Source organism: Aegilops tauschii, chromosome 2 (genome assembly GCF_002575655.3).
Source record: "Aegilops tauschii subsp. strangulata cultivar AL8/78 chromosome 2, Aet v6.0, whole genome shotgun sequence".
Lineage (NCBI taxonomy): Eukaryota > Viridiplantae > Streptophyta > Magnoliopsida > Poales > Poaceae > Aegilops > Aegilops tauschii.
In genome coordinates, this window is record NC_053036.3 from 38302876 (window position 1) to 38324804 (window position 21929).

Genomic DNA, 21929 nt, shown 5'->3' on the forward strand with positions numbered 1-21929 from the left:
TGTTAGAAGAAATTTTTAAGGTAATATGTATAAATTACTTGATACACACACTGATTTTCAATGCATTGGAGTGTTATTAATAATTTTTCACATATACATATATATTAATTTTTATTACTATGATGTGTTCATTAAGGACCCCAAATTTTAGTTTCGCCCCGGGCCCCCAAAATCCCAGGACCGGCCCTGGAGGAGCTCCCTGTCGAGGTCGGACCAAGGGGAGCGTCCGGCCGGCGCCATGGCGTGCCGTTCGCTTGCCGCAATCGCCAAGACTCGCTCGATCTGCCGTTTGCCTGCACTAATACGCACTACGTTCCCTTTATATATATAGGGCCCGTGGGATATTTGTCAGTCCGAATCCTAGACGAACTATGGGGCGATGAATTTACTACTTACTAGCTCAAGCAAGGCTGCAATCCGACCGAACCTCGCCTCGGACGTTTTCGTTGGAGACGTGTTTCTCGCTCGTAGAGTACAAAACAGCAATACACGGACGGTGCCCGTCGCATGCCTAAACCGATTTGGGTTCCCATTGTCGTAAATGCCGTATCAGAGTCGGAATCGGACAGACTCCGGCAGCCTCTCCGATCCCCGATCGATTTCTTTTCTTTCATAAAATATACATATACGTAAGCAGCAGCTGCATGCCCACGCGAGCGATTTAGCCAACCAACGAGACCCTCAGGATAGCCGGCGGGAGAGCAACCATCCAACTCCAGCGAGAGCCGGCGCCGCGATCTCCACCGGGATGGACGAGGTGTCAGGGCCGTTTTCGGCGGACGACCAGCGCCAGCTGCTGCAGCAGCATCCGTTGCCGCTGGCGCAGGAGGACAACGACGCCATGGAGTGGTGGACGCGGGAGCCGGTGTGGTCGTCGGGCGTCCCCGAGGAACTCTGGGGACTGCGCTTCTTGGCCCCGCTCGACGACGATCAGCTGATGACGCAGGAGGGCGGCGACGGCAAGCCGTCGTCGGAGGTCCCCGAGGAGTTCCGGTGGCTGTTCTTGGTCCCGCCCAACGACGGCGCCGCTGTCGCTCCTCCGCCGCCGTCGCCCTCGGCGGATGCCCAACTCCTGCCGGAGGAGGGAGATTATGATGCCTTGGAGTTGGACCAGTGGATTCACGAGAGCAGCGAGCCCGAGCCGTTGTCGCCGGAGGAGGAGGATTACGATGCGTTGGACGACGACTAGGTCCAGTAGTAGTTAGTTTATTCGTATGTGCTGATCTTATCTAGTAGCAGCAGTGATTTGATCGTGGATGCTTTGATCTTATTTTGGTTTAAGATCTGTCTGATGTATAAAAACCGATACTTTACTTACTTGCTTTGATATTTTTCAGGGAAAAAGAAGCCCTTCCTTGATCTTATTTTAGTTAATTATAAAGATTTCTTGAAATCTAAAAAGTGCGCGCGCTCATTGGAGAGGACGAGCAGCCGCTCGGTCACTTGCATGCATGCATACATGTGTTTGTCTGGTAGTGCATGTGATTACTGGCATTAAATGCTGTCAAACTTGTAACATGTCAAGGACAAAACAAATCTACGTGTATTTGTTTCGGGTTTTTAAATTTTTAAAAAGCCATATCTTTCAAACCATGTGTCGGAATTCAGATCCGTCTTCACCGTTGGATTCCTCGTGACGAGATCTTTAAAAGTAGATCCCGCATGGGTATGTTTTGATGAAATTTTTTCGATGCCAACTTTCGTGCTTGATGGTGCAACTTTAGTACTGCATTGTACAACTTTAGTACTACTTGTGCAACTTTTTCCAAAACCAATTTTTGGATCTGCATGATTCAACTTTCATAAGGTTGTAGTCCATTATTAGGAAAAGGCCTGCTAGTGACGCACCTGTTTTGGCCATTAATGGCGCACTACAGGTGCGCCACTAGCATCACGCCACTAGTAATTAATACTAATGGCGCACCCCTGGTGCGCCATTAGTATACCATATACTAACATTTTTTTTCAAATTTTTTTTAGAATTTTTTTTTAAAAATATTTTCAAATTTAGTTTTTCGTTTTTTTCTTAATCTCGGGTCACTATAGCTTAATCTCGGGTCAATATGCTTAATCTCAAGTCAAATAGCACTCCGTGGTCAAACTTCCCGAAAGGTCACTAGTAGAAAACAAGGCTTTGGTCACAGGGCAATGCTCACATTAGTCCAGGTTCAGTTACGAACCGGGACTAATGTGAGCATTGGTCCCGGTTCAGTCACGAACCGGGACTAATGTGAGCATTGGTCCCGGTTCGTGCGGCTAAGGCATTAGTCCCGGTTCACCTGGACCCTTTAGTCCCGGTTGGTGCCACGAACCGGGACTAAAGGGTGCGATGCCCATTAGTACCGATTGGTGGCACCAACCGGGACTAAAGGTCCCATTTTCAAACTCTACCCCCCCGGACCGCCTTTTCAGTTAAAAAAAACAAAAGAAAATGATGGAAATGTAAAAAAAAATAAGTTTCCCATGTGATATGTGGTCTAGTTGTTGGGAAAAATTTACAAATATGAATTTCGACTTTATTTGCAAAATCTCTCTAGAATTTATAAAATGGGCATAACTTTTGCATACAAACTCGGATTAAAAAGTTTTTTATATGAAAAATCATCTACTCGAAAAGTTACATCCGATTTTAACCGGGGGAACCCCGTTAAACATTTTCAAAATCCTCATAAACCTAACAGGAAAAAAGTTACGGGGCTTTTAAGATCTAGAGTGGAAAAAAATCGAAAAAGAATTCAAACTTACTAGTGGCGCACCTAGCAATGGTGCGCCACTAGTAACAGAAAAAATTTTAGTTTCAATTTCTTTTTTTTTGAAAAAATGTGGTCAAATCTGGTCAAACTGTGGTCAAACAATGGTCAAACTAATTATTCTAGAATATTAGTGTTACTAAATAATTATTTCAGTTTTTTTGAATTTTGGTCAAATCTGGTCAAATTGTGGTCAAACAATGGTTTCAGTTTACATCTCATTGGAAGGAGGTAGTTTGGGGGTGAAGATACCATCATTGAAAACTGCACATTTACGGTATAGGAGAACAGTTGCACATCCCTGTCAGGTAGTTGCACACCGAAGGCTAGGCAGTTGCACAAAACGAAGAGAAAATTGCACAAAAAAAAATCATCAAAACATACACATGCGGGATCTAATTTCGAAGAGCACGCCGCGAGAGTTCCAAAAGTGAAAACGGATCTTAATTTCGATGCGTGGTTTCAAAGTTATGGTTTTAAAAAAAATTGACAACCCGAATTAAATGTATTCACATCTGTTAACAAGGGTTCTTTGCAATTACTTTTTATTATCCTGTTCAAACATGCTCACATATATTCACTTTTTTCTAATATGGGTTAGGGGGATAAATTATTTCTTTTTTTAGCCGGCCACTGTGGAGCGCTAGCGGGCAACCGGCAACCCGCTAGACGCATCCTAAAGATTTTAGTGGTACATAAGGAAGATGTGGCTTTTGCATGAGGACAAAACCCGTTGATTATGTGTGACTCGCCACAAATTCTTATACTTATCACTTGGTTGACTAGACAAGAAAAGTACGTATTGTGGACGGTTTGAAATAATGGATTAATCTATGTGATAAGAGCTATTTCAGTCACCCTTTTTACTAAATGCTGTGGAAAGCTCGAAGCTCTAAGGAGAGTTAACATGCCACCTGACTACAAAGTCCCCCCGATAAAATACTCCCTAACAAACAACAAAAATACTCATCTAAACTGTTGTTTCGGAGCCATCCATGGCTAGGGTTTCTATAGACTCCCTCCGGCCGGTTTACATGTCCGGCTGGTATTGTGTAATTTAAATTTGAGTTGCATGCCACAAAATATATACCATTGCAATTATAAACTGCTTGGATTAATCTAGCGTAGTAGTTTCTTGTATTCACCAACAGAGTTTTAATCTGTGAAAATAAATGGATTTGTAGTTAAGGCTGATCATAATGGAGAGTATCATATACTAGTATCATGTATATGATACCAGTGTGTGATACTACTTCCGTAACGCATAATATCATAAATTAGTATATTTGGTTGCTTTATTAATTGCTATATATGCATGACATAAAGTAGTACAACATTCAATATGATGCGCTATCATGATATGATATCACAACCTGATCTCTTTCCTTACTTAAGTGTATGTCACATCATCCAAAATTTCTAGTTGGCATGCATGATACCATTTATGAGACTCTAATTACGACCAGCCTAAAATTATCTTTGTCGTAACTACATACCATCTTTTATTTGGTGCACGCAAATTTCACCAACTTTAACTGACAAACTAATGCATAGAAAACATTAAGATGAGACACATTAAAACAATATCATTAGATTAGAAGTATGCCTCTAATATGATGATTTAATAGTATATATTTCACCAAAACTCTCATGAAAAACAGTTGGAACGTCTAGTTTTGAATAGTTGGAAATCATGGAATATTTCTGCTCTCTTTTACCCAAGGAAAAGTTACATGTTAATATGTTATGCGCATCGGTATTTCTCCAATTTTCCACAACCTCTCCAGATACATAGGATGTTAACTAAAAAAAGATACATACGATGTTACCCGCAAAAAGAGATACATAGGATGTTAACTTTTTTTTTTTGACTTGAAATAGCATGCATTTCAATTAACTAGTCGACGCGGTTAAATCACCGGCCACGACACTAACTACATCAAGAGGGAAATCATTGAGCCAAACACGCTCGCTACCCCTCATCATCCTAGAACCAAAACTAGTACTCCTCCATCTAGGTGAATGAGTCATCTTAGGTTATGCACTGTGACCAAGGTGGAGAGAAAAACGAGAGAACTTAATATTTATTTGCTAATTAATGATATTGTATGCAACAAACTGACCATTGCATGTCATATTTGGTAGTCTCAAGTTATTAAAAGCACACACACTCCACATCTTTTATTAGTTGATTCTTTATTTATGTTAAAAAAACAAGAAACAACATGAGAGTTAATACATCGCGTCTATTTGTGTCAAAAAACAAGAAACAACTTGACTTGTACACCTAGACGAAAGGAGTAAGTTTAGTTCCTTACTTCATCGAAGCTGTCTTCAATGTCGGCCCTTCGCTATTGAAGTACCAGCAATCATCTTTGCATGGGCCATAAGGGAGGACACACGGCTCAGAGATCCCCGTGGCTATATCACACACCATGGGAACACTCATCCCGTCCATCCAGTACACGCTATTTGCTCTGACCCCTGGGAGAGCGACGGCCTGCACCACCCTCGGGCTGCTGATCTTGCCGACAAACACGGAGTAGCCTCCGAGATCCATCACGGCGGCCCAGCATGGCCAGCGCCCAGGATCGTACCTGAGGACGAAGATCTCGCCCGCGGACATTGTGAAGTTCTGGCTCCATGAGATAAAATTGGCATTTGTGTTCCTCCACACCTGGTACAAGCTGCCATGGCAGAAGAAGATGTACTTGGTGACCATCAGCGGGGACGCGGCGTCGTAGGGCGGGGTGTAGGCGGCCGTCAGGTTGGGGTTGAGCACGAGGGCCGCCAATGCCTCGACTATGGCCCGCTCCAGGTTGTTGTGGCCGTCGCGGGGCACGCGGAGCACGTGCAGGCCAGCACGTAAGTCGAGCAAGTACACCTTGTCGGCGGCGGCAGGATCAAAGGCCATGTCGACGAGGCACGCCATGTTGCCGGTGAGGACGCCGACAGTCGTCCAGTTCTTGTCCACTTTGCCGTCGATGTAGGCCACCTTCTCGCGGTTGTACAGGGCCACGACTGCCCAGACGGCATTCGGTTTCGGCGCGAACACGACCTTGCGTACCGACATCTCGTCGTAGTCCTCGGTCGGAGTCGGAGAGACGAGCACGACCTCCTCGCCGGCGCGGGGGTCGACGAGGAAGACCCTCCTCTTCCAGCCGCTAGGAAAGACACTGCCCTCGGGCCGGGGGTCGTTGTGCTTCTAGTCGACGGCGAGGGCAAAGCGGCCGTTGCCTGAGCCGACGACGCGTACGCTGCGGTTGATTACGGGCCCATCGCGGTTGTCGTCGCCGTCGTCGAGCGTGTTGTAGACCGTGTGGAGGTGGAACCGGCGTCGCATCGGGAGGCAAACAAGGGAGGCGGTGCGCCGGCCGTGGTCGTCCGCGGGGGAGAGGGAGAGAAGGCGAGGGTACGTCGGCGGAGCGAGGGCGTAGTCCCTTAGAGACATGCGCACGGCGATGGACGCGAGGAGCTCGTTGTCGAGGTCGGACCAAAGGGAGCGTCCGACCGGCGCCCTCGCGTGCCGTTCGCTTGCACTTGATGCGGAGGAATCGAGCATTGTACTACAGATACGTTTGGACCGGGTCGCCGCAATCGCCATGACTCGCTCGATCTGCCGTTTGCACTACGTTTTATACTACCCGGGCCCGTGGCCGTTGGATATTTCTTGGTCCGAATCCTAGGCGGACTATGGGGCGTTGAATTTACTACTAGCTAGCTCAAGCAAGGCTGCAATCCGATCGAACCTCGGACGTTTTGTCGACACCTGTACGGAATTTCAGATTTTTGTTTCCGCTGAATTCTGGACACTTATGAGCTTTCTGATCAGATTTTTGTTTCCGCTGAATTCTGGAATCGGACAGACTCCGGCAGGCTCCCCGATCCCCGATCGATTTCTTTTCTTTCATAAAATCTACGGAAGCAGCAGCTGCATACCCGGCTGGAGAGCAACCATCCAACTCCAGCGAGAGCCAGCGCCGCGATCTCGCTCGATCTTGATCGGAATGGAGGAGGTGTCAGGGCTGTTCTCGGCGGACGACCAGCGCCTGCTGCTGCAGCATCCGTCGCCGCTGGCGCAGGAGGACTACGATGCCATGGAGATGGAGTGGTGGACGCGGGAGCCGGTGTGGTCGTCGGGCGTCCCCGAGGAACTCTGGGGACTGCGCTTCTTGGTCCCGCTCGACGGCGATCAGCTGATGACGCAGGAGGGCGGCAAGGACACCACGTCGTCGGAGGTCCCCGAGGAGTTCCGGTGGCTGTTCTTGGCCCCGCCCAACGACGGCGCCGCTGTCGCTCCTCCGCTGCCGTCGCCGTCGGCGGATGCCCATCTCCTGCCGGAGGAGGGAGATTATGACGCCTTGGAGCTGGAGCAGTGGATGCACGAGAGCAGCGGGCCGGAGCCGTGGAGGCCGGAGGAGGAGGATTACGATGCGTTGGAGGACTAGCAAGATCCAGTAGTTAGGCTATCCGTACGTACTACTGATCTTATCTAGTAGCAGCAGCGATTTGATCGGTGGATGCTTTGATCTGATCTTGGTTTAAGATCTGTCTGATTGATGTATAAAACCCATACTTTACTTACTTGCTTTGATCTTGTTTTTAGGGAAAAAGAAAACCTTCCTTGATCTTATTATACAGTTAATTAAAGCTTTCTGGCCACATTGCATATCCCTATTGTGTGATTTGTGCAAGCGTGCTGCGTGCAGATGTTGTACATCAGACAAGGACTGCAGCAGTACTGGGGGGATTCATAACCTGCGTGCAGCCACCATGCAAATGCATGCGTGCGTGCGTGCATGATGATTCCGTGACAGGTCGGGTCGCGAGGCCGGAATGATGGATGTTTCACCGTCCTCTCTCGTTATCAACAGCTAGCACAGTATTTTTGCAGCGGCATGATTCGCTTTCGCACTCTCGACCATGGTGATCAAACCCACGAGGTTACCCAAGCTTTAAGCGATGGGCACACTCATTCATCTCCCCTGTCCATCCAGGATCACTCGCCGGTTACTGGTTACTACTTTCTCCCGTGGACGTGGACATGGATCGATTCCCCACTGATCCCACACCACATGCGTGCATGATCGTGCGCATGCATCCGTGGGCCGTGCTAATTGTTTCAACACATAACTATGCCGGAATCGCCGCTAGCTAGCTAGGCAAATTAAAGGAATGGCATGTGCTACACTGCACGAGGTGTTCCTTTGCTCTGTAAAAAATTCAGATCAAAATTCAACATACACAAAGAGAAACAAGACACTATTCATGATGGATTTGTCCTTTTTGTTTCTCGTTGTGTATTTCGAATTTTGATCCTTAAGTTTTTAGGGGTTGTCGACATATGTGTTGTGAACATCCATGATTATTATTTTTGACATGTTTAAATTCGAATTTTGCAAGTTGGTATCATGGTAGCATGTAAGAACGGATGTCACCTGATACTTTCCCTAATTTTCTCATCGTATCAATAAATTGCCTCTATTTGCTTCAGCCGGTCACCTCTCACCACGACAGATAAGGAAACGCCACCAAATCTCTGGTCGTATTAACAGGAGAGAAAATCACTGAGGAAAAGAATCAGTTGTACCGAATCTTTCATCCCGAAAAATGCTCCCGTGAACCCCCACCCATCCGAATCTTTTCACCGGATTTCCTCCTTCATGGCTCGAGCTTCATGGCTCCCGTGAACCGGTCTGTAGTTAATATCGACCTCACGGCGCGCCACCGGCGAGTGCAAGACCAAGATGACATCAACTTTCCTAAGAACATGTGTGTACTTTTAATTTCTATAAGCATGGCCTTGTAATACTTGGCCAACTTTAATTTATAGTACTATAAAGCTTTGCCAAAAAAAACTAGGCTCTCACTTCTTGAGCTGGGCAGCTCATGCGGCTCTCTGAAATTGTGATGTTAGTGTAGTTTATGCTGTTTATATAATTTTGTCACATTCCATTTTCAATTTTTTTTATCTATTTGTACTAATCATCATGAATTATGAAAGATATGGAGCTCAATCTAAGTTGAAATTAGAGCCAATATTAGTATTCCAAAAAGTTAGCTTCTTTCTAAATATTTGTAAAATAACACACGTTGCATTTTATGCAATCTCGAAATAGATGGAATGCCATCCTTAGCCCATCCCAAATCAGTTTGACCAGTGGCGCGCATGTTACCTCCACATGTTTCAAAAAGAGAGACTAATCATGAATAAAATTTTAAATATCAAATAAATTACGTGAGATAAGAAAATTGAGAAATAACCCCTTTGCCACTTCTCGCGACTGCCAGGCGATTAGTATCTCTCCACCTGCCGTCGGTGCGGCCGCCGGTCCGCCTCGTCTTCGGCGACACTAGGGACATGGAGGCGTGATGGACCTTGACCCTTGCCGGAAGGAGGGCTCTTGTTTGGTTTTAGGTGTTTTTAGGTTGATTAGGGTATGTGTCCTGCTTAGGAAGGCGAGGCGGCATCGGCTATCCTTAGATGGAATGAAGTCCTCCCTGCCTAGCCCTTCTCGACGGTCGTCTAGCATTGTCGAAGGGCATGTGGAGGTGTGTCTTAGGTAGATCTCGTGGGATTCGATCGGTGTTGACCTTCGGTGGATCTCTTGTATTCAGCCTTTGTTCGTCTCTGTTCGTGTGTCTAAAGTCCGTATACTTCTGATACGCACTACTCTTCATCGGCGGCAGTTACTGTTCCGGTGAGCTGTTTCTGTGCGGGCTTAGCATGACAACTATTTGACTGTCTAGTACAACAAATTTTGCCTAGCTTCAGTGAGGTAGGGGTGATAATGATGGAAAAAAATAAAAATGTTCATATGTCTCAACATAAAATCGCGGCATTCAATAGCGTTGATCATGTTATTTAGGAATGCAATTGTCTCCTTTTCTCGAGCGCTCTTTATACGGCAGTGATATATTATCAATGCGTACTTTCCAGTTCTGGTGCTTCCTATTTTCCAAAATTTAGCAAATACGAGTGCTGGAGACCTATTATTACCTCTCAACAGATCAGAAATTATTAATAGTTGGGATCATCTGAATTTTGCCCGGACAGAAGAGGCAGCAGACCAAAACCCCAACCCCTCCTCACCAAGACCCAACCAACCAAAACCACTCTAGCTACCTCAGCTCCACGCAGAACTCGCCCGGTCAATGGCTCTGACCAACGGCGACGGGGTCCATTGACTTCCTTCCTATAGACTTTCGCCATTGCCAGCTCGAGCTCGTGAACGCACGCGCGCTCCACTCCACTGACAGCAATGGATTCCCTCGCGACGTCCACGGCCCGGAGATGGGCGCTCTGCTCCCTCCTCTGCCTCTGCCTCTTCTCCGCGGGCCTCCTCCTCGGCTCCCGCCCCTTCTTCTTCCCCGCGCTGCTGCCGCCGCCGTGGGAGCACTTCTCCAGGCTGCAGCAGCCCGCTCCCCGTCCTCCTCCTCTTCTTTTTCATCATCATCACCATCATCATGCTGCTGCCTACCATTACCACGACGACTCCATGGCGCCAGCGCCGGACGCCGGCCCCGGAGATCTTGGCAGGGAGGAGGAGAAGCAAGACGAGGAGCCGGCGGCGTCAGCGCCCTCTCCCCCTCGTGCTGCTGCTGCTTACCATGACCACGACGACTCCACGGCGCCAGCGCCGGACGCCGGCTCCGGAGATCTCCGCAGCGAGGAGGAGGAGCAAGAAGAGGAGCTGGCAGCATCAGCGCCGGCGCCCGCGCCGGCATCGGACGGCGACGGAGAGGGGAGGGAGTGCGACCTGTTCGACGGGAGCTGGGTGCGCGACCCGGCGAGGTACCCGCTGTACGAGGCGGCGGAGTGCCCGTTCCTCAGCGACCAGGTGACCTGCCGGAGGAACGGCCGCCCGGACGCCGGCTACGAGCAGTGGCGGTGGCAGCCGAGGGGGTGCGGCGGCGCCGTCGGGAGGATCGACGGCTCCGGGGCGCTGGAGCAGTGCCGGAACAGGCGGCTCGTGTTCGTGGGCGACTCGCTCAACAGGAACATGTGGGAGTCGCTGGCCTGCATCCTCTACACGGCGCTGCCCGACCGCTCGCGGGCGCGCGTCCACCACCTCAGCTCCGAGCACAAGATCTTCCGCGCCATGGTACGCACGCACCTACGCCTTTTCTTGCAGAAATACTACTTCAGAAACAGAGTACCCAGATGCATGCTCTGTTTCCAGATTATTTGTTTGAAATTCATGTTGCTACAATAGAGCTCACACCAAATCATTTGAATTTGAAATAAAAATAGAGAGCATCGTTGCTACAATCAACATCATGGGGAAAATTGATGCTGCAGGATTACAATTGCTCGGTGGAGTTCTTCTGGAGCCCGTTCCTGGTGCAGCTTGAGACCAAGCCGGACCGGACCAAGGTGCTCAAGCTGGACCAGCTCCCAGCCATGCTTCAGCAGGTGATCGGGGCAGACGTCCTCGTCTTCAACACCGGCCACTGGTGGACGCACACCGGCAAGCTCAGGGCGTAAGTCCATCTTCATCCTGTGTATGTTGTGTTGTTAACTCCTCCTTTTCCAACGGCCGGCGAGCTGATTACTCGACTGGCTGGCTGCAGCTGGGACCACCTGGAGAGAAACGGAATGCTCGTCAAGATGGAAGGAGAGGAGGCGTTCAGCAGAGCACTGAGGACATGGGCGAGATGGGTGGATCACAACGTGGACCAGACCAGAACCAGGGTCTTCTTCCGAAGCGTCTCGCCTGAACACAAAGGGTACCTACACTTCTTTCTGCCAACTCACATAACAAAAATTCAGGCATTACCAACTGACTGAACCTCCTAACACACAATGCAGTGCAAACTGGTGCTACAATCAGACGGCCCCCATCGCCGCGGACGAAGCAATCGTTCCATGGTTCCCGAAGAGCATGGTGTCCATCGTCGAGGGGAGCATACGGAGCATGAGGACGCGCGCCGCATATCTCAACATCACCCGTCTTTCCGAGCTCAGGATCGACGCGCATCCTTCGGTATACTCGATCAACAGGGACGGGAAGCCTCTGACGCTGGAGCAACGGCAGCAGCCAATCATTTATGCTGACTGCAGCCATTGGTGCCTGCCAGGGTTACCTGATACTTGGAATGTGCTTTTGCTTGCTTCCTTGATGAGACATCCCTCATCCAATGTAAACTTGTAGCTAGGCTTGTAGGATGAGTAAAATGCTGTAGTTATAAGACGCAATCTAGCTAGGCTGGTATACTCTGTCTGGTTCCGGTTGACTAATGCATGGTGGGGAAATGAGGCTGAAATCAGTTGGCAAATCAATGAACCGCAGAAAGCTGCGCGGAGGGGGTGGCAGTCTTGCAACAAACCACACTCCCAACCAAAATTCTTTCATAAACAGACAACACGTCAAATGAAATCACAACAACAAATTCTTGTGAGACAAACAACAGCGAATACATATCAAGGGTACATAAAAGTTGAGTTTGCAAATACCAGCAATGTAACCCAACACAAATTTATTTCTGTGGCAAACAACACGTGTGACAGACGGCACTTCACACTCAACAAACACAATCCATGCATGGAAATTGCACAACAAAGGGATGCCGTTTTTTTTTTTTAGGATTATTGATTAAACTGAAAAATGTCGGTGTTTGATACAGATTAGTTGGTAAATTCATACCTTCCAAGATGCATTGACGCAATAGTTTCACCATAGCCAAACATGCCAAAGAAAGGTTGTAGAGTAACAAATCTCGAAGGGCCGGTGGCCGAATTATATTAGATAGGAAGAGAAGTACATAGTACAGCCGGGAAGCCGTCTAGGCGGACTAGAGCTAGGACCCAACACAAAATTAGGCGTTCGCCGGCAGGACCAAGCAATTTACACTAGTACATAGTACACTGTAGAGTAACAAATCAACTACTCCACGTATGAATTTGTCGTCTATGAATATTTCTTTTTAGTGAAGTACAATGTATTTACACTAGAACATAGTGCTAAATCTTTTAACGTGAAAAGATATATAGATTAAGAAACAATATAAAATACAGGACCAAGCAATTATTGAAATCATAGTTCGTTATCTTCAAGAACTACATAATATTGTCCAAAACGGGCAACACATCTATACTAAATTCATCACTCGACTATGCTGATAAGCCAAACAGTCAAAATTGCATATACCTCATAATTTTGCGAATTACCAAAAATGACTGATTAGTGATATAGCAATCAGAACATGCCATGCGATACTTGAAAATGTAGCATAGTGAATTAGAAAAAAATGAAGAAGCAATAGAATGACAATGGTAATAAATGACGTATATGAAATAATCATGCTTCTCTCTCCATTTATTTTAAATCCCATCCAACAGACATGCATGCCCGAGGTGGGCGGATGCCATTTAATACGACCCGGTGATGGTTACGCGGCCGACATGTGGGTCCGAGGTAGATACTCGAAGACGCGCGATGCGTCCGCCTCATGTCCGTGTAAACGTATCCAGACAGATGTACATAGACATAGTTTAGAGTGTAGATTCACTCATTTTGCTCCGTATGTAGTCCATATTGGAATCTCTAGAAAGACTTATATTTAGGAACGGAGGGAGTACATGTTTGTGGCGATTCATTCTGGGGAAGCCAAATTCTGCATTATGTTTAGATGAATGAACTTACTAAGCCAATCGAAAACCTTAATGTCATATAATGCCAAACGATCTGCACTGCTGTGCTGAAGCAATTGATTTGTGTGAAAGAAAAGATGAGAACCAACTTTAATTTAGCTACAGTATCAGGGTGCTCTGCTCTCATTGTGTTTCATATTGAAGTTGGTCAGATGATGCTCTTAATTTAGGTCTGATTTTAATCCCGTCGCATCTTCAGATTCGGATTCATGGTCAGATTCAGTCATTCAGAAGCTTGTGTACCCACCTAATTGTTCACGACTAAATTCGGCCTGTGACTGATAAGTCATTAGCCATTGGTTGGTTCTTATGCAAGCACAGGCTGTTGACGTTTAGCCGCCTGCATTCCATTTACACATGCATAATTATACCATAGCTTAGAACAGTGCCCGATGACTGAAACCTGTGGATATCATGCATAAACAGGTTTACTCGCATATACGCACTCTACAAGAGTGCTAGCCTATACTGTCATAGTGTGGAGGCAGACCGGACAAGATCTGCCATGCATCCGCCGCAGGCACGGCAGAGCTTGGCCATCTGGATAAGAAGCTAGAGCGCGCGCGGGGTAAAGTCAGCGAAATGAAGGTATACATACTGTTACACCCTTCACTGCACAATATTAATGGTTGCATGGCTTTCTTGCGTGCACGATAAACTGCTGCCAGCTAGCCCTTGATGAAGCTAGTAATTAGATTCATGAGTACTAATGTATCAATGCATGTCACCATGCATAAACTTCTGTTGAATTTTCGCAAAAATATGTTGATCAACCTGAGTATGCAGTTTTGATCCAGTTTGGTGGTTCCTTGTAATTCTTCAAGAATATATCTGCTAGAGGGCATCTATTTCTGACCGTTGTAAAAATATATCTTGACAGCTATATCAAGTTTGCACTGCTGACCGTTGTACCAAAACTTGACAACTACTGGACGACATGAATTAGCTCTTAATTATATAGAGTTTTTACTTTAGTTATCCTCTTTCCTTAATGCACATACTCTGACATTGCTTTACTTTACGACGTTTTCTGTGACTTGTATGGCATTCCATTTGTCTACCTACAGGTGGAGCTACAGCATGATAGTAGAAGAAAAAAGTAAGCACGATAGTGCTTCTGAAGTAGAAGAAAAATGTAAGCACGATGGTGCTTCTGATTCTGAATCCACTCCACTATGCACGGTGGCGCGCTGCCCAGCGGAGATGCCACCACCGACCCTGCCTCCCCGTACTTCATCGACGCCGCCCACCCATACGCGGCCGCCACCACTACTAGATTTTCCATTATAGCCGAGGGTCCAATCATCGTCGGATATATAAGTTCACCGTCGGATACCCTAATAACCGACGGGTCACCGTCGGCTATCTCCCGTCGGTCTTGCTTTGTCGGCCATTACACATATATCCGACGGTACCGTCAGATAATATCTTTTCCAACGGTAATAGGCCGACGGTTAACCATAAGACATAAATTGATCATCAGAAGCTCGACGACACTTATAGCCGATGGTTCCCCGCCGGATATTTATTTTCCTACGGTTATTGCCCCCCGTCAATTTTCTTAATAGTCGACAGTATATTTGACTGTCAAGGTTATTTATAACTGAGAGGAGTGCCAAACCGTCAGTTTATATGATTACTGATGGTGCATAGAACCCTTCGGGGATTCCTTTAGTTGAGAATTTTCTAGCACCATCAATTGTATAAATTCACCAATGTTCTGAAGTTCCTGTGGTCATATTGTGTACCCAAGATGTTTGTTGCACCGTAGGAAATAAGTCACCCTTACAAATTGCTTGTATCGAGGGTTGTTGCATACCAAGAAACTGTGATTCATGACGATAGTATTTCAAAATATTGGCCTTTCAAATACATCTCAGAATCACACAACTACACATGATCAAAGAAAATATATTTTATTTAGCATAACAACAAGAAGTATAACATGTCTAATGAGTTGAATCAATATTACATTGGCCATACTGACGCATCTAAGAAGTGTCAAATGAAAAACAAAATAATGACTAAGATATAATGGTCCAAACATTGTGCATAAGCTAAATTGTCCATGAACTTCATAACTTCACTTGGTTGCATGACTCGAAGATCATCAGACTCATCACCATTATGGTCGTCTTGATCGTAATGCCCATCGCCATATATATAATCTCCCACATTGCCATAGGTACCATTGTCATCATTAGTATGATAGCATTATCACAACTCAATTTATCTCCAATATGACTTACCAATACCTAAGAAACTAAGACTTGTTATAAGAGAGATGAAAAATGATATAATGCAGCTGACATTTAATTGAGCTAAAAGGAACAAACTTACTTGTTCAGGAATCATCTACACATTGACATAGAAATCACATCTTAGTAAGAATTATTAGTGTTACACCAGTACTTCAATCCTTTTCCAACCATACGTCTTGCAAATGGAAACTGAAAAGTAAAAATGAACAAAAATAAAATGACTATTGTTTTGCACCTTTTATGCACAGGGTTATACAGACTAGTACTTCTAGATCTTTGAATGCAATTCACTGCTATTTGTGATAACTTGCTTTAGTAATCAACTCTACAAGTTAACCAAGAGGAACGGTTTATCAACTTAAAGTAAAGAGTAAGTAAATCTAAAATCCACATCAACGCCTATGTGTTCATAAATCATTATATGTAGAACTAAAATGCCAAGGCGACACATACAACATGATTTAGGAACAAGATAAGATGGCAAATCTACCATCAGTTAAAGAAAAATCTGGATATGTGCCATTAAAACGACACAACTTTGAGAAAATATCATGGTAAGATCTTATTGTAGATATATAGAATTGAAAAGAACAATCCATTAGGAAATACACCATTCCACGGGTCATATGTGTCAGTTCATTGCCTCAATTGATGCCTTTCCCCCCTGACCTACACACACATTTCTCGACCCAAAGATATACACCAGGGCCAGCAAACATAACACACCCACAAGATACTAGAATGTCTTGGAACAAGTAGTTGTACGAAGCTAAACTAGTACTACTATTCTTATGTAGTAGTTTTGTCAGCATAGTTGTGTGAATCGTACATATTTGACATCCTAGCTAGAAAGGATTTGACATTCAGAATCAATCAGGCTAGATTAACGTGGGTTGAAATCTTAGATTGCAGATAAGTACTACTCCAAAATTACTGGCGAGTAATTGGTACGATGGAACCAAAGAGGTGGTACGTAAGTTCAACTACCAAAATTTGGCCATCTCACCGGTGGATGGGATCTGCTTTGACAATAATTCGTAGAAAATCCAGATGAATGGAAACATATGTACTCCAGCATGTCTGAATTAAGAAAAAGCAGATGGATGGGATTTGATTATGGTGATACCTGATACGGTACCTCTTCGATCGGAAGGATCAAACTTCTGGCTGGGTAGGGAGGAGACATTTCCTCGGGCGGCTGTTCAACTAGAGATGTGGATCTCACGCCTCCTTTACCCTGCATGCGAATGAGAACCGATCAGCGCAGAACATCAGCCCACGGCGCCGGCCGCCCATTAGCACGCCCCGCCGCTCGGTCATCAGCCTTGCGCCCCCTGCCCCCGCTCGCCCATCAGCCCGTGCTGCCGCCGCTCCCACAACAGCATGCGTGGCCAGTCGCCGTTTTCCGCCACCACCAGTCGCCGTACTTTGCTGCATGAATACAAAAAAAAATAAGAGATCAAGGCGAGGGGAGAAAGGAAGTCCCGGGGAGACAGAGGAAAGGAGGCACTGACCTAGCACCGTAACTTGCCGAGTGCTGTCGGTCGCTGCCACAACGGGTGAGAGACGGGATCTGGGTGGAGAACTGCTCTAGGCTCCAATCGAGAGGTGAGTGGGAATGAGGCTAATCTGGAGCTGGGCGGTGGCAAGGTTCACGACGGCCCAGTGGGTGGTTAGAGGAAGTTGAGATCGTGGCTTCGTGCCGCGTGGGCTATTTCGAATTTTTTTTCCTTCGCGCGTGTTTTTTTTTTCAATTGGTTTTCTTTTTTCGAGAATCATCTCGCGTGTCGGTTGAAACTTTCATCCTGCGCATGTTGACCACACTTAAAAATGTACTGTATCCCTAAAAACACTTACGAATTTATACACTTCAAAATATGCGTTGCAGAATTTTAAACTCAATAATGTGTGGATGGGGACTGACAAAGTGCACTCTTTTTTTTCAAAAGGAGGATTAACACTGGCCTCTGCATGCACCCAACCACTTTATTAATCATTCATAGAAATCTTACAAATTAATACATCAATAAGTCTCTAGCCGAGGACGATCTGGGCCTCACCGGCTGCCGCCGCCGCCACCGACCACGCCCAGTCGCACCGCCCTCCTCCAGTCGTTGGTCCTGACCGGCACCACCAACATCGTCACCGGGATCCGGCCGCCGCACCCATTGATCGAATTAGGAGCAACACCCCCACAATTCAGGGTATCCTGCGCCCCTCGGAGACCGCTAGAGGAAGAGCAGTACCTGCGCCACCGCTGTTGCACGCACGGGTTTTGCCTAGTGCCGGCCATCGGCGACGGTAGAGGGGAGGGGAGGAGGTGGTTCCAGCAGCTAGGAATTGGGTCCTCTCATGTCGCCCGCGCGAGGGGCGACGCGAGACTTGTGAGTCAGGCGTATATGCTCAACATACCTAATAATAAGAGCTACCTTCGCTCACACGAATAAATGTGATACTTGGTTGAGTCCACCTTCATTGCTAAACATACTTTTATTCTTCCTACGTAAATTGAAAAAATTAATCCGAATGATAGATTATCTATCTAATTCACATATCATTAATGAATTGGAATATTTTTATAGTTGGTCTACTATCACCCCTAGTCTCAATCAGTGTTGCCTAGATTCCATCATCAATTGGGTTAATATCTCATCTTACTATGTAATTTTTTAGAAAACTTCCAACCTATTCATCATCAATCATGATATTACAACGTATATCAGAAATAACAAAAATTGCATGCAGATCCGTAGACCATCTAGCGACGACTACAAAACCTGAAGCGATCTGAAGGCTTGCCGCCGTCACCACGACCACAGCAGCCACTGAAGAAAAGAATGACATATCACCTCCTCATCCAAGCTCGACGCGGCTCAATCACTGATATGCAGCAGATTTGTGGACCTCCAAGGTGGCTCACCAAAACTGAAGTCATTGTTGTTGGACGAATCAGATCTAGGCAACACCCCGGACACACTATCAAACTCAAGATCTAGCACCCCGGCACGACTAAGACGCCGAAGGAGGAAACCACAATTGGCATCCATCAACCACGAACCCAGCACACGTTCCGTCTTTAGATGTCGTCGATGCAGTCCACAATCTACATCCGCTCCTGGACTACCTCCCAAGCTTCGCGCCGATGTTGGGGCAGACGTCGTCGCAACGGTGGAGCCCGAGGACACATGTCCACCACGAGGATGCCACCGGCACACCATCCTTGCTTGAACGGGCTGGTTTTCAAAACCGCCCCCAACCATAGGGCCGATCGACTTGTTGGAGAAGGATTTGAAGAATCTTTATTCAGCGCCGCCATCGCCGCCGTCGAAGCCAAGACGATGAGCAACCTAAAAACGAAGCTAATTTAGCCTAAAACTATCCACACACACACACACACACACACACACACACACACACACACACACACACACACACACACACACACACACACACACACACGTGGATCCGGCGATACCCCTAGCACCGACGACCGAGGTCGTCGGCGGAGGGGAGCCACCGAAGGACGGCGGCGAAGGAACTCTCCTTGGGAGAGACGCTGGCGAGATCGCCCTTTTTCTTCCCGAGGAAGAAAGAATGACCACCGCTTAATGGTCGATTTGTTGTGTTTGTGGTGTCTGATAAGGATTGTACGTAAAGAATCATATGTATATAATGACTCTTTTTTAGTTTTTAAATACGGAAATCGGGCTTGTTATAAGTACAATAGTACTAGTACTTCATGACCATCCGTACGTGTTTACCAAGGACCTAAAATGGTGATGAAAAATATGAACAGGTTCATATTGTACGAACATAGCCTCACCGATGTAGGGGACGACAGCACTTTGAAACGGTAAGGCCTCTGTGGCTCCATGTGGCAGACTCTTTGTAGAAAGGGTGATGCCTCCCTTTTACTTTCTTGGTTAGGAGGAAAAGGAATGGTTGCACTGCTTCGAACAAAAAGGATCATATGTACGTCTAGGATCGTATGCACAGCATTCCACTTTCTTAATTAAAAACAACAACACTCATCCTCGTTATAATTCAAGATGTAATTAATAATTCACGACACATTTGCATTTAATAATTAATATACGTGAAGGTCGGGGTCCTTCTAGACAAAGTTGCATTTATTAGAAAAACTAAAGATACGTACAAGCCAAGTTACAGAAGTACATGACTAAGAAATTATCAAACTAGTACTTTTGTAAGCGCAATTTTTTTAAACATCATATTTGTATTATCCTATACCAATTTTTTTAAGCATCCTATATATTAATTGTGAAAAAGAACATAATGCACCTGCTTACAATAGCAATGCTAGATGTTAGTTCATGGAATCTTCTTATACTGAATTATCTGGAATATAACATCGGTCATTCTACATATGTTGTCCATTGAAACATATCATCGAGAGGGAAAGTCAACCGTCGGTTATCACTATACACCGTCGGGTATTTTCTCAAATAACCGAGAGGCACATATCTACCGTCAGCCATGTCCTCTCATTGGTGAGAGTTTTGTTTTCACCTTCGGCTATTAAATTTCACTGTCGGGCATTACATGTAATCCCCGTGGGTGTGGCAAAAACCGTCGGGCATTACATGCACTAGTAGGAAAAGGGGCTTTTACCCCGGTTCATAAGGGCCTTTAGTCCCGGTTCTGGAACCGGGACTAAAGGATCGTTACTAATGCCCTAGCCCTTTAGTCCCGGTTCTTACACGAACCGGGACTAAAGGCCGTCCACGTGGCCGGTGCGGGGAGCCCAGGCAGGAGGGCCTTTGGTCCCGGTTGGTGCCACCAACCGGGACCAATAGGCATCCACGCGTCAGCACCTGGCAGGAGCTGAGGTTTTTGTTTTTTTTTGAAAGGGGGTGGTTTAGGGGTTTTGGGGGGTTAATTTAGGTGTTTCATATATTGTGTTAGCTAGCTAATTAATAGATAGAAGTGTCCTCTCTTATCTCCGTGCTTGGTCGACGCTACGTACTATATACGTATGGAGAGGAGTAGACACGCTAGCTAGTAATCAAATGAAGGAAACAGAAGATCGTCATGAACATATATATATGCATACAGAGAGAAGTGATATCGACCACCTCTCCTTCTCCGAGATATTGGTCGAACAACAAGTTCTCGTATATCTATCCGATCGACACTACCGGCTACATATATACAATAATTATCTCTTACAATACAATCTCCTAATTATATTGTAGGAACACAGGGTCCACATAGTATTCTCCGTTTTCAGCGATCACGTGGTCAAGGAAGAATGCCGCCAATTCCTCTTGAATTCCTCGCATACGATTCGTGCTAGGAGTTCATCCCGCTTCCGAAAAATCTAATTTGAAGAAGGGGGTCAATACATATATATATATATGAATAAATGAAACTCAACACAAATGATGGTAATAAAATAAAATTGTGAATATTATTGCTTACGCACTTCATATTGTTCTTCAGTGTAGCCCCGCTCACAGGTATGGTAGCGGATGGACTCGCAAATGTAGTATCCACAGTAATTATTCCCGGGTTGCTGCCACAACCACTTTACAAGAAATAGAGGTCAATCAAACTGATAAGCAAGCATGCTAAATGGTATTGATCAAACTAGCGCTTGAATCACTAGGAGATGCGCGGAACATGCTACTATAGTACTTACTTTTGGGTGTCTAAATTGCAGCTGGTTCGGCAGTCCCGGGGCTTTTGAGGTGAATTTTCTCCAAACCCTGCCAGACAAAGAAAACAATTACTTGATATCAGGAAATGAACAAAGTTGCTGATATGGTGGATAATGATCGATTTAACTTACTTCTGGAGCATTTGAGTCATGTTCGCATAGTCCTGGGGATCTTTTCGTCTCGAGTCTAAGACGGTTACTACTCCCGGCTCAAGCTTAATCTCTAGGAGAATATAGTGGAAGCTGCGCATGCATGCATAAGTCATCAATTATATTACCATAACCTGGACTAATAAAGGGAAACCGAATATGCATAAGACAGTAACACTCACTTGAAGTTGTAAGGAAAGAGTATTATATCTTTGTTTTGATTTAATACCAACGATTGTAGCAAGTTGGCCTCGGCTTCTTTGGGATCATATTTGACCGTCCATTCATCTATGAGATTTGTGTTAATGAACCCAATATCACCGATTTATCTTTTCTTCAATTCGGCGATCTTCAATCTGCATAATATAGTGAGGATAAGTATAAATACATGCAATGAAAGAGCTGACCTATATAGAGAGACTTAATGACATAAG

The 21929-nt window shown here is 45.8% G+C and overlaps 1 protein-coding gene and 1 long non-coding RNA gene across 2 annotated transcripts; one reads left to right on the forward strand and one right to left on the reverse strand.

The window, feature by feature from the left end:
* Window positions 1–9862: 9862 nt before the first annotated feature.
* On the forward strand, window positions 9863–12017 carry LOC109785368 (protein trichome birefringence-like 42). Its single transcript, XM_020343966.3, has 4 exons — window positions 9863–10855; window positions 11053–11234; window positions 11325–11480; window positions 11563–12017. Exons 1-4 carry the CDS (start codon window positions 10013–10015, stop codon window positions 11903–11905), a joined length of 1524 nt encoding a protein of 507 aa, XP_020199555.1. The 5' UTR covers window positions 9863–10012; the 3' UTR covers window positions 11906–12017.
* Window positions 12018–15316: 3299 nt separating this feature from the next.
* LOC109785369 (uncharacterized) lies at window positions 15317–16865 on the reverse strand. Its single transcript, XR_002238102.4, has 3 exons — window positions 16792–16865; window positions 15745–15854; window positions 15317–15667 (listed from the first exon to the last, which is right to left on the reverse strand). It is a non-coding gene; the product is annotated as an uncharacterized lncRNA (long non-coding RNA).
* Window positions 16866–21929: the final 5064 nt, after the last annotated feature.